We start from the raw sequence: 11,599 nt of genomic DNA on the forward strand, positions 1-11,599 counted from the left end.
ACATTGTCAAAGCACGCATTTTACTAAGTATGAATGTGTTGAAGATTTAAAAAAAATAAACTACAATAATAATAGTACAAGTAAAGTTCCCCTTTCAGACCTTGTGGAATAATAATAATTCAACATATGTTTTTTAAAGAAAAACATGAAGTACAGGTACTGTCGTTTTATATTATTAGAAACGTATTTGTTTGTTGCATAATATTACTGCGTTTATCAACCTATTAATATACATAAATGGATATCATTAGTTAAAAGAACAGTTGCTCTCTGTAGTGCGTACATAACAATTATTTGAAACTTCGTTCACGAAGATGTGCCTCATTCTCTTACATGAGAGTCGAGGACGTGACTATGAGAAGCGCTGTACTGAATGGTGCGGTAACATCATAACTGATACTAGATGGAAAATCTTTCTCTAATAAAAAAGCCTGACGTATGTCTGCCATCACCTCGAATAACATTTAGATACTCAGTGCGTTCTTAGACTTAGGCGCGGTGGTAAAGCGGTAAAGCGCTTGGTCTCTGAACCGGATATCCTGGGTTCGACTCCTGGTGAAGACGGGGATTTTTTAATTTCGGGATCTTTGGGTGCCTTTGAGTCTACCCAAGTCTAATGGGTGCCTGAAATTAGTTAGCTAAAAGTAAAGCCGGTTTCTCGTTGTGCTGGCCACATGACAACCTCGGTAACAGTAGGCAATAGAAACAGATGACCCTATAGACCAAAAGGTCTGAAAGGGTAACTTTATATACATATATGCATACATATATATACATGGCGGATCGGGAGGGGCAATCGCGGACGAATTTTAGTGAAGAAATCACACAATTTGTATACGAAATTATTGTTGATGTTAATGATATATACTAATTATTTATATTTAAACCATTTTTTTTAGATTATTTCGCCCCCCCCCCCCACCTTGTATCTTGGCCGATTTGGTGGGGTGGGTATGTGTCAATGGCATCAATCCCGCCCCCCCCCGCCCCACCATAAACTTTCTAGTGGGGGGGGGGCGGTCCAATTTATATGTAGAAATCACACATGATTAAAAGTTGTTATTGATACTTGTACCGATCTCTATATTATGTCGTTCCCCTGTATGCCGATTGGGTGGGGGAGAAGAGTGAATACATCTACTGCCCTTCCCACCTAACCTTTGAGTGTGTGGAGGGGCGGTCCTACTTTTTTGACGAAATCATAGTTTGTGAACAACATTAGTTAAATTACTATGCCATTTTTATAATATGTCGCTACTTTCTGGTATCTTAGCCGATTCGGTGAGGTGGGGTGGGGGGGGTGGAATTGCTTCTACTACCCTTCTCACTCTAGCCCTCTGAGTGGGGGGGGCGTTCTTTTGTTATGGAGAAATGTCAGTTTTTGAACAAAATTAGTTTATACAAGTTATATATATATTGAGTACCGGTATATTCATTTTTATTTTGTTAGATATTTATTTCTTCGTTTGTTGTTCAATATTACTTTATGTCTCAACCTATTAATATACATACATGGGTATCATAAGTTAAATGTACAATCGCTCTCTGTACTATGCCCACAATGCTAGAATTCATATTCTTAGAAATGCCCCCATTCTCAAGGGTGGCGCACTTCACGTGATACCATGTGACTATGAGAATCTCTTTACTGAAATGTGCGGTAACAACAAATCTGATACTAGATGGAAAATCTGACTAATTAAAAGTCAGACTGTCTGCCATCACCTCGAATACCATTTGGATCAGAGCTGTGAAAGCCTAGTAAATGCTAGGATGAATGTAGAAGCTATATAAACTCTGCAACGCCTTATAGGCTTATTACAAACCAACTGACAATAAATAAAAAAAATTAATTAATTTCACTTCATGATACTCAAGTCGAGTAATGGTAACGACAGTGCAAGAAATAAATAGGGGCCTTCACATTAAACAAAATGTGCACATACAATTTATGAAAATAATCGAGCAGAGATTAAGTTCTGACTTTCAAGTGTCTTGCTTAACAAATATGACGTTTTTAAATTTAGTAATGGTGTAATGAATCTAAGGGAGGCAACTTAACGATGGAGTAAAGTATAAAAGGATTGATTGTTTATTAAAGATGATAAAAAAAAAGTGAAACGGTCAAGATAAAAAAAAATAAAAACAAACATAAATGACATTTTTTTGTTATCAGGTTATCAGGTCTTTCAGATCCCGGGTGAAGGATTCACATCGCCGTCTCTTTCTTCTCTTTCCTGTCAGTTGAACAGATCGTGCTATCACATCGACATAGCACATACCTTCTGGTTGTCTCATAAATTGTCACTCTCAGAAGCCAAAAGGATACAGTTATGTATCTCCGAAACGATCACTCCACAGTTCCACTAGATAGCTTCACAACTAGACAACGCACACGCTGACTCTCCTTGTGCTAATGCAGGGGTTTTCAACCTGTGGATCGCGACCCCTCGGGGGGTCGATTGACGATTTGCCAGGGGTCGCCTAAGACCATCGAAAATATGGATTGTATTTTGCCTATTCTTCTATTGCTGTATGTGTGTGTGTGGGGGGGTCGCAGCACAGTGGGGGATTATAAAAAGGGGTCGCCGAGCCTAAAAGGTTGAGAACCGCTGTGCTAAGGGTAACTGGCGATGCTTCTTTCGTTATGACGTTTCGTCCCAAGTTCAGACCCAAGACGTTATATTCTTCTATTTTAGTTTGGAGGAAAAAAAAACAGTCCTTCCTATTCACGTGTAAACATTACGTCCATACCACACAGTGCGCTATTATACCCTGCAAGCGCTCGTCCAAGGCAGAGTTACAGCAATGTTACTAGTTAAATTTATTTCTTTTAAAGCATTAAGAGGAAGCATGCTACTTGAAATCCTGCTCAAGGCCTTGAAATACTAAAATCCGGCACTGCTGCTATCCATGTTCATTACGCAGACTTCTCTGATGTGGTACGGTTTGTGTTTATGTGTGTTGATTTGCTTTTATTCCCAACATACAAAAAAAAAAAGGACGCTCCAAGCATAGGGAGAAGTGATTTTACATTCCACAGTGTTAACAAGAACAAATAAAATTTATAAAAATCCATTATTTTAAAAAAAAGAAAAAAACAAAGCTAATCTAAGGGAAAGAACTCTGCACTTGCAAATATTTTCCATTTCTGATATCAAACAAGTTAAGGAATTACCAATTATTAATTGACTAATTGGTCATTTTTTTAAAATTGATTTATGTTTTGTTAGAACAATAAGTTTCAAGTTTCATGTTGATCCAATAATGAGTGTGGGAGAAATTACGAGTTCAATTTTTATACCACACAGAAAGACCTAGTGAGTTGATATAAGCTGTATATTGGTGTCATTCTGATTTAGATAGCAAATTCGTGTTATGGTACATTTAGATTTTTATTCACATATTCTGAAAGTTTGACCACTACCAAGACCATGTTTAAGTGTAAGTGTTAAACTAAACATTTAATTAATTACTTTTTAAATTTTAAATACAGACAAATACTTAAGAAGTTGTCGATAATATGATAAAAAAACACAGATACTAATTAGTGTATTTTTCAACGTACACAAATTAGCCAGACAACAAAGAATAATGACAACAATGTATTATTACAATGACTGAGATTTATTCTAGAATAACACTTCACTATTTTACAAGTGTAGACATTGTACACCAAGAACATGGACAATATATCATTGAATCAGGACACAGTCAAAAAGATTAGTTCTAGAGATGTTTTTCTGAAATTTACAGCAGTGGCGTCACTAGGGTCAGTGTCACACATTACAGCCCACGTCCCTTGCATGCCCTATATTACATCACCTATCCACAACACACTGCAAAAAGTTTGGTTGTCAATGCAAGATACTTTCATTATTCTTTTCTGCAGTCTTTTCAAGCGAAAAGTCTGAAGAATAATTAATAAGTTGTTTGAGGATAGTAACATGTACTTTGTAGAACACTGTCTCAGACTTTGTTGCCAACTAGTTCATATTAAAGGCTATTAGTTAATAAGGGGGTGAAAATATTTTTTTTTAAGGCAAGAGTCCCTAAAAGGAATGCATGTCCAATAAAGTCTGACAGGAATGCAATTAGTTTTATGTATTGAGGATTGTAAAGCTCAAGTTCAAAGCAGTATATAAGTAGACAAGTCTAAGATGTTTAGTAGGACTCGATCAGACTTGTTTCAGTTACAAATGTTGATGTCACAACATAAGTAGACTCAAATCAAGTGTTGTTAATGCCTCTAGTGTGTTAGAGTTCATATATCGTATGTTGGAATGTCTCCAGTGTTCCAAGTCATGGGTAATTTATACCAGTCATTTCCCTTTCTTATATTTCTTTGCTATCTGTATGAAGAAAACAGAAGAGGAAATATGAGTAAATACAATAGTTGAAAGACGATTACAAATAAAAAAATATTAAGAAACTTTAGTACCAAAAATAATGAACATTTAATGTAAGATTTAACCATTTTGATTTTATTTAAAAAATTTGAAATGTGTAGATGAGAAGCCTAAACCGCTTGTTTGCGGCTTGGCCACCTAGCAATTAGGCTCGAGGTCGAATCCCACGAGTTGTGTTGGCTGCACGCCTAAATGCAGCACCAAAACCTTGTCCCAGTTACCCCCTTCCCGCTCTGATCCACCCAAGAGATTGGACCGTAGCTCTGTGAGTATACTCTAAGCTTGAATGATGCACTATATAAAATAAATTGAAACAATTGTCCAGGGCTCTCAAAGAAATAAAAAAAAACACTGAGAACTTGATCTGTTGAGATTTTATCTACAGATTTCTGAACTCACCATTAAGTCTACTTCTGCTCTTCCTACCAGCAATCCTGTGAAAGAACCATTTCGACATATTTGATTATCCTCTAACTCTCTCAGTCTCATCAGCTTCAAAAGATAGATACATAATTGTTACTCAAAAAGAAAAGAAATATTTTTTGAAGTGTAACTTGGGGTTTTAAATCTAAATATCTTGAAAGATAATGCACAACGACCAACCGCCTTTGCATTCCCCAATTTAAGTTGGGTACACATTAGTATTTTGTGGTTTGAGGGGCGCCCTAAAAATTCGAAGCTCAAAATCCCAGACTTCACCGAGACTCCAACCTGGGATCCGAGGTTTAGACGCCAAGCGCTTAACACTCAGACACCTCGCCTCCCGAATTCTAATTGGTACATGATAATATTTGGTGAAGACTAAATGGAGTTGGTCGTTGTGCTGGACATGTGACATGGCATCCTCGTCAACTATGGGCTACAGAAATAGATGACCTTCAAGATACCATCACCAGTAAAGACTGTAAGGTCTGATTAGGATACCTCGTTAATTTGTTATATTACAGTCTATCTATTGCAAAATCTAGTAAATAGAGTTACTAAGCTACTTATCTTCATCGGCTAGCTGTGGTCAAGTTGTGGTCAAGTTGTGGTCAAACTATGGTCAAGCTGTGGTCAAGCTGTCCGTAATGGCAGGACAAAGTCTTGAGTCTTTAAGCTTGGACAGCAAAATATTTATGTGAATTCTTTTATTTGGAACTGGGTCAAGCATTCTGGTCAGAGCCCATCTAGGAAGAAGAATAGGAAAACGATTACTTCCCTTGAAGTTTTTCAATGATAATTTGTCTATATTAAATTAATGAGCAAAAGGTATACAAATTAGATAACTTTAGATAACTAAAGTAACAATGTAAGTTACGTATGTAACAATAGGGATATAATCTAGAGTATTTTAGCGTTAGCAAAATTAAACAAAAAAGATAAACTCTATTGTATTGTAAAAAAAAAAGTAAGTTTGAATTATGAAATGTAGAAAATAAAAGGTTTTTTTTTTACTCTTTATGACGCCAGGACACTGTTTCATTTTTGTATTAAACCACTTCGCACATTCTGAGTACCCATATATAATACTCACTTATTTTTTTTATTTGCGTGGCGGTTTACTAATTAATGATTACAGTAGGTTGTGAAACATCTATTCGTGCCTCGAGGAACAGGTTGGGAAGATGCTTCTCTAGGAGCAATGTCTCCCCCATGAAATGATCCTAATGTTACCTTATATTACTAAACAGACTCACACTGGTATCAGACTTTCCATGTTGTAGCATGTTACATTTTGTTGTGTACATAAAGATTTCAAATTCGTTTTGTTTTATAACTCCCCAACAATTCATATCGGCTGGCCAACCTTTTTTTTTCTTTTATCGAAAGTTATGTGAAATGAATATTATTGCAGACATAAATTGTGATATATTTAAATATATTGTTATATAAGAACATCCATGGTTAGTTGTTGAAAAATCTTTATTTTACATTTTATAATTATATATATTTTTTTTACAATACAAAAGGTTTATCTTTTTTGTTTAATTTTGTTAACGGTATTGTCCTATAGAATGTATCCCTTTTATTACATACGTAACTCAGTGTCTTCAGTTTTTAAATGCACAAGTAGCTTTAAAGAAACTTTAAATACTACAGGCATAAAATAAATCTAACAAGACAGTTTGTATTCAACAAAAAGTATGGTCTTACCTGTAAGGTTGTGGAATATCTGGACTCTTGTTAGTTTCGTGAAGATAGTCAAATGCCACAGTAGACTTTGGTTCTATTTGAAACAGAATACACCACACTACGGCACCTAGAGAATAGACATCCAGTTTGAATGGGTCCACGTTACCCAATGTGAGAAGCTCTGGTGCCATGAAGGCCGGAGTGCCTCCAACCTTGTCCGAACTGATGACCTCTGTCTCATGAGGAACACTAAACGCTAAACCAAAGTCTGCGAGGATTGCGTTTTGTTTGTCGTCGACTAAAATGTTGTTTGGTTTAATGTCCGAATGGACAATCCTCTTAATGTTAAGGTAACTTACAGCACAAGTAAGTTGGGTCAAGTAAACTGCCAGATTTGAGGGGGTCAGTTCACGAAGTAATGAAGACAAACTGCCCTTCTGGTAAAAGGGCATGCAGATAGCCAAGTACGTTGGACATCTCACAGCCATGATAAGTTTCATCAAGTTTGGATGGTTAACAGACTGCATCATTTTCACCTCGCGTACGAACAGCTTCTTGCTTTTCATTTCACTATCTCCATTATAAGAAAATATTTTGACTGCTCTCTTAGTTTGCGGCTGGTCAAGGTGACTGGCCAGCACTACGTTTCCAGACAGTCCTGACCCAATGATAGGTCCAGATTTCAATTTGAATGTCTTAAAGAAATCGTCCTTAATGTCCAGAATTTGAAAACCACGTGACTGTGACATGATGATCGTGATTTAAAAAATATTAAATATACGACTTACAATTGTGTGAAGATCACTTCGTCCAGTCGAGAGAAACTATAATAGTCACAATAAACTGTTGCTTCAAAAATATTTATGAACTGTGTGCACAATGAATGTTACAATATCACTTATAGCAATGTCACTTGAACTTTGTCCAGAGATCACAGAAGTAGCACAAATAATAATCCTGGATTTGGTTCCGCAAAAAAAAAAGTTTTTAAATAACTTTACGAATATCACATTACAAGAAGAAGCAAAAACTTCGCCACAAGACTACCTCAAGTTTAGATTTCACTGACTGAGACTAAAACCGTAGACTGTCCAGTTTATATAGTACCTGGCACTTGTCGGCATGACCTGATACTTAAAAGACATTACTTACCTCTTTGACAGTCTTCGCGGCGACCATAAATGCGTCTGAGCGGCTATTCGATTGTATTAGTGAAAGAAATCAAAGGAAGCCGACTGACCATTGGCTACTTGACAAAACTGCGACGGCGCGGCGTTACACTTTGAGTTTCACCGACAAAGAAATCAGTGACGCGTGACCAACGCCTAAGTCAACAATGCTGACCAAAAGAATTTCTTTGATCTGTGCCGACATAAAAAAACAAAACACATTCCTAACTCGTTACAAACAAAGGAGCGGAAAAGCAAAAAGGGACATCAAAGGACAGAGGCTGACCATTGACAGCATAGGGAAACGAGTGGAAAGACAGGCGCCTTGTTCTTTGATTTACGCCTACATAGTAGATTCCGACGCTTTGACCACAACTCAAGAGTTCATATATGTGTTTAAATGAATGTTTAAAAACTCTAAATATACAACAAATTTAATTTCGCACAACAAATAATGTAAGTTAACCAACTTATTTACTTTTGATTCAATACTCAACTAGAGTTGAACGCCTGAAGAGACTTTCTCCCAAATAAAGAGTCCACAACTGTGTCAAAAAAGAATGGTGAAAACGCAATGAGTGAAAGAGTGAAGATTTCGCCACATACAAACATATGCAAAAACAATTAACATATAAATAGCCTTTAAAAAAAACTACCAAAGGTTAAAAACTTAGCCTTTACTCTTATCCTTCTGTAAAAATGAAGCTATTTTCTTTTTTCGATTTAAAATGCAGAAATAGATATAAGGATTTCTCATAATTATAGTTATAAGCTAAATTTTACATAAAACACTAGATCTTGAAAGCATAGGAATGGAAGAAGAAGATAAAAGCTTAAGGAAAATGAAAGAGTTAAATGACATAATTGTTGAAAATTTGGAGACAAGGGCAGACAACTATACAACTTACCTTAGTTTCTTTTCATTGTCGGACAATGCGTAGGACAAGGGAAAATATTGCCAAGCAGACTCTTAACTGTAACCCACTGGGTCAGATAAAGGCTGTGAGACCAACGTAAACACAGAGAAGGGGACCAAAACGAAGGAGTATAGAGCAGACATGGACCCGATGGAAATAGCCCAGGACATATACCTGTCGCTGTTTTAAGCTTATCTGGGAGTCTAACAGGATTTAATCAACTAAACCGATGGAATGCATTTAAAAAGCAATAAAAATCATACTAAGCAACGAGCAATATATTATTTAGTCAATCATGTTATTTTCTGATTAGAATATATTTTATCTTTAGAGAAATGTATCCATTTTTAGGTTACCGAAGCGGAGATTTTTTATTTTTTTTACAAAAATAAAAAAAAAATTATATATATAAAAAAAAGAGTCTCTCAGAGGATTTGAACCCGGTTACTTTGGTTCATAAATCCAAGATTTAACGTATTGCCACACGTCCGCTCTAACCACATGAAATCGGGGCAATATTAAACAGCCATTGAATCAAATTGTATTTTAAAATATAAATCTAAAAATTGTTTTAGCTTTTTTTTTTTTACAAATATTAGTATAAATTATGGAATGGAGAATGAATTTAAAAGTTATATATGATTTAAAACAGTATGTGTAAAAAACTAGATAATGTTTAAGGTGTTTAACCTTTTCAATTGGAAGTCTAGTTATATTTATATAAATTAAAAATAGATACTATTTTTTTACAGCACTTATCAGCCTTTGAGGTTTGACCTTTCGGTATATTATTTTCGTTGTACAAAGACATAGAGAACTCTAAAGACTTTTTATTAACAAAATTTTGCATATTTTGTCTTTAAAAATTTTCTCTTAGAACTAATAGTAAAAATTTAGTAAAATATATCAAATATATTTAAAATTCTATATTATTAAATTTCTATCTATTACATTACACTTGATTTATTTATTGAAAGAAGAATTAATAATTTTTTAACATTGTACATTTTTATGAAAAACCAATATTACATTTTTTTTTAATAAAGTTTTCAATCTATTAATTTGTCAGATGGACCAGTAAATTAAAGAAAAAATATATTTATTCTAAAGTTAAAAAAAAATAAATTATTTATTCTAAATAATCATTATAAAAAAACTACATAGTTAAATATTTTTTTTATAATAACCAGGTATTTAAAAAAGCTAGTACCCCAAAATTAAATTAATAAGAAACATTTTAGTCAGGCCGTTGTTTGTTTTGCCTTAGGGAACAGTACCAGGAAGAAGAGGAAGACAGAGAAAGCATCCCGAAACGCTGTATTATATAAGATAAGATAAGATAAGATAAGAAAGAAGCTAGCTGAGGCGCCATCTTGCTTGAACTGACACTGACGAAAGCGCATTAATGTAGGCGACTTCCGAACTATAAAGTTGAAGATTTATTTTAAAAAAGCGCTTCTGTTATATACGGACGGCATATAACACGTACAAAGTGTAAACCAAATCCTAGAAATCCGTAATACTTGACTTGATATAGTTTTAGATAATGATTTTTGCTAAATAGTTTGCATGTATAGTACAAATTTAATTGAATGAGAAAATGACCACTATCAGATGTAAAGTAGTTAGCTGTTTTACAAACTAAATTGTGTAAATCTATGGATAGAAATAATTACAATGGGTATCGTGTCCACTTAGCAATTAAAGTTAACACTGTTTAAATTTAGACTTAGGGAAGCTAAAAAATATATTTCTTAAAGCAAATGTACTGACAGAAACAAAAACAAAAAATGAAAATGAACGATAAATGGTATTTAGTAAGTTGGTAATGACTGCAAAGAAGCAAATAAATTTAATTTACTATTTCATATTTATAACGTACTCACCTCTTTTTGTACTATGATTGATAAAATAAATAAAAACAAACAATAGTCTTTTTAATTGTAGAATAGATGGTATATCAGGTAACTGTAAGCCTACAATATTTAATAATAAATGTCAACGTATTGTTTCCGAGTAGACAGAAGTATAACCAAGGGACATCCCAAAGGAGATAATAAATAAGGTGAAAAGACGATATTGAAACAACTTATATATTGTCAACGAAAAAAAAATTACTTTGTACAAGCATGTTATAAATTCGAAGAGTTTAGGAATTTGATTTAGCAGTTCTTCTGTATATACCTTTAAAAATATATATCAACCATCTTGTTTACGCCTTCTGCACTTAAAGCTTAATCAATAAATATCTTTTCCTTTTTTTCGACACAATGGAATCCATTATTCCTTCGAAGACAACGATAGTTTATTATAAATTGCTCAGATGCATTTTGGTTGAGCTTAAAGATATTTTATTGGCAATAGAAGTCGGAGGCTTGTTTTGTTTTTATTTATTAAGTACGCAATTTTGCATGGGATGAGTTCTAGTTTATTTACCTTTCTATTTTGACAGTCAATTTTAAACTTTATTTGTATCAGATTTATTGATTTATGAGTTGTAATTTTAATTATAGAAACATTTAAATTCGATAAAATACCAGAGAAAAGAGATTTAGCCTTCAAACATTGGGTTGTCAATTTACAATACAAATTATTGTTGAAAGAAAAAATATTATACGTAAGTCTTTGACATAACTTCAGATATGTTTTCAAATACAAAATCATATATCATTAATGATAGTGATTAACGTATAGGCCCATAGTTTAGAAATTCGTTATTCAAAAGGAATCTTGTCAAGGGTAAGCAATCTCAATATTTATTAACTACGTTATATCTTGAATACCTTCCCTTTGTTAACCGGGATACTGTTCTTGGGGAAAAAGAAAAGAAACATTTTATAAGAAAGTACATTTAGAGACCTTTTGACTGGGTGTGAGAGAAATAACATGTACAAAACTTGTACCAAACAGACAGGCAGAGTCTCAATGACTTAATATTTGCAAAGTCCAAGGCTATTTGGAAACTCACCGGCATAGACCTCGGCATTAA

General features: G+C 34.1%; 1 protein-coding gene across 1 annotated transcript; it reads right to left on the reverse strand.

The window, feature by feature from the left end:
- Positions 1–3,697: 3,697 nt before the first annotated feature.
- On the reverse strand, positions 3,698–7,552 carry LOC129927732 (uncharacterized). The gene is made up of 3 exons (XM_056038137.1): positions 6,546–7,552; positions 4,809–5,578; positions 3,698–4,352 (listed from the first exon to the last, which is right to left on the reverse strand). Exons 1-2 carry the CDS (start codon positions 7,271–7,273, stop codon positions 5,455–5,457), a joined length of 852 nt encoding a protein of 283 aa, XP_055894112.1. The 5' UTR covers positions 7,274–7,552; the 3' UTR covers positions 3,698–4,352; positions 4,809–5,454.
- Positions 7,553–11,599: the final 4,047 nt, after the last annotated feature.

This window comes from Biomphalaria glabrata, chromosome 8, assembly GCF_947242115.1.
Source record: "Biomphalaria glabrata chromosome 8, xgBioGlab47.1, whole genome shotgun sequence".
In the NCBI taxonomy this organism is placed as follows: domain Eukaryota; kingdom Metazoa; phylum Mollusca; class Gastropoda; family Planorbidae; genus Biomphalaria; species Biomphalaria glabrata.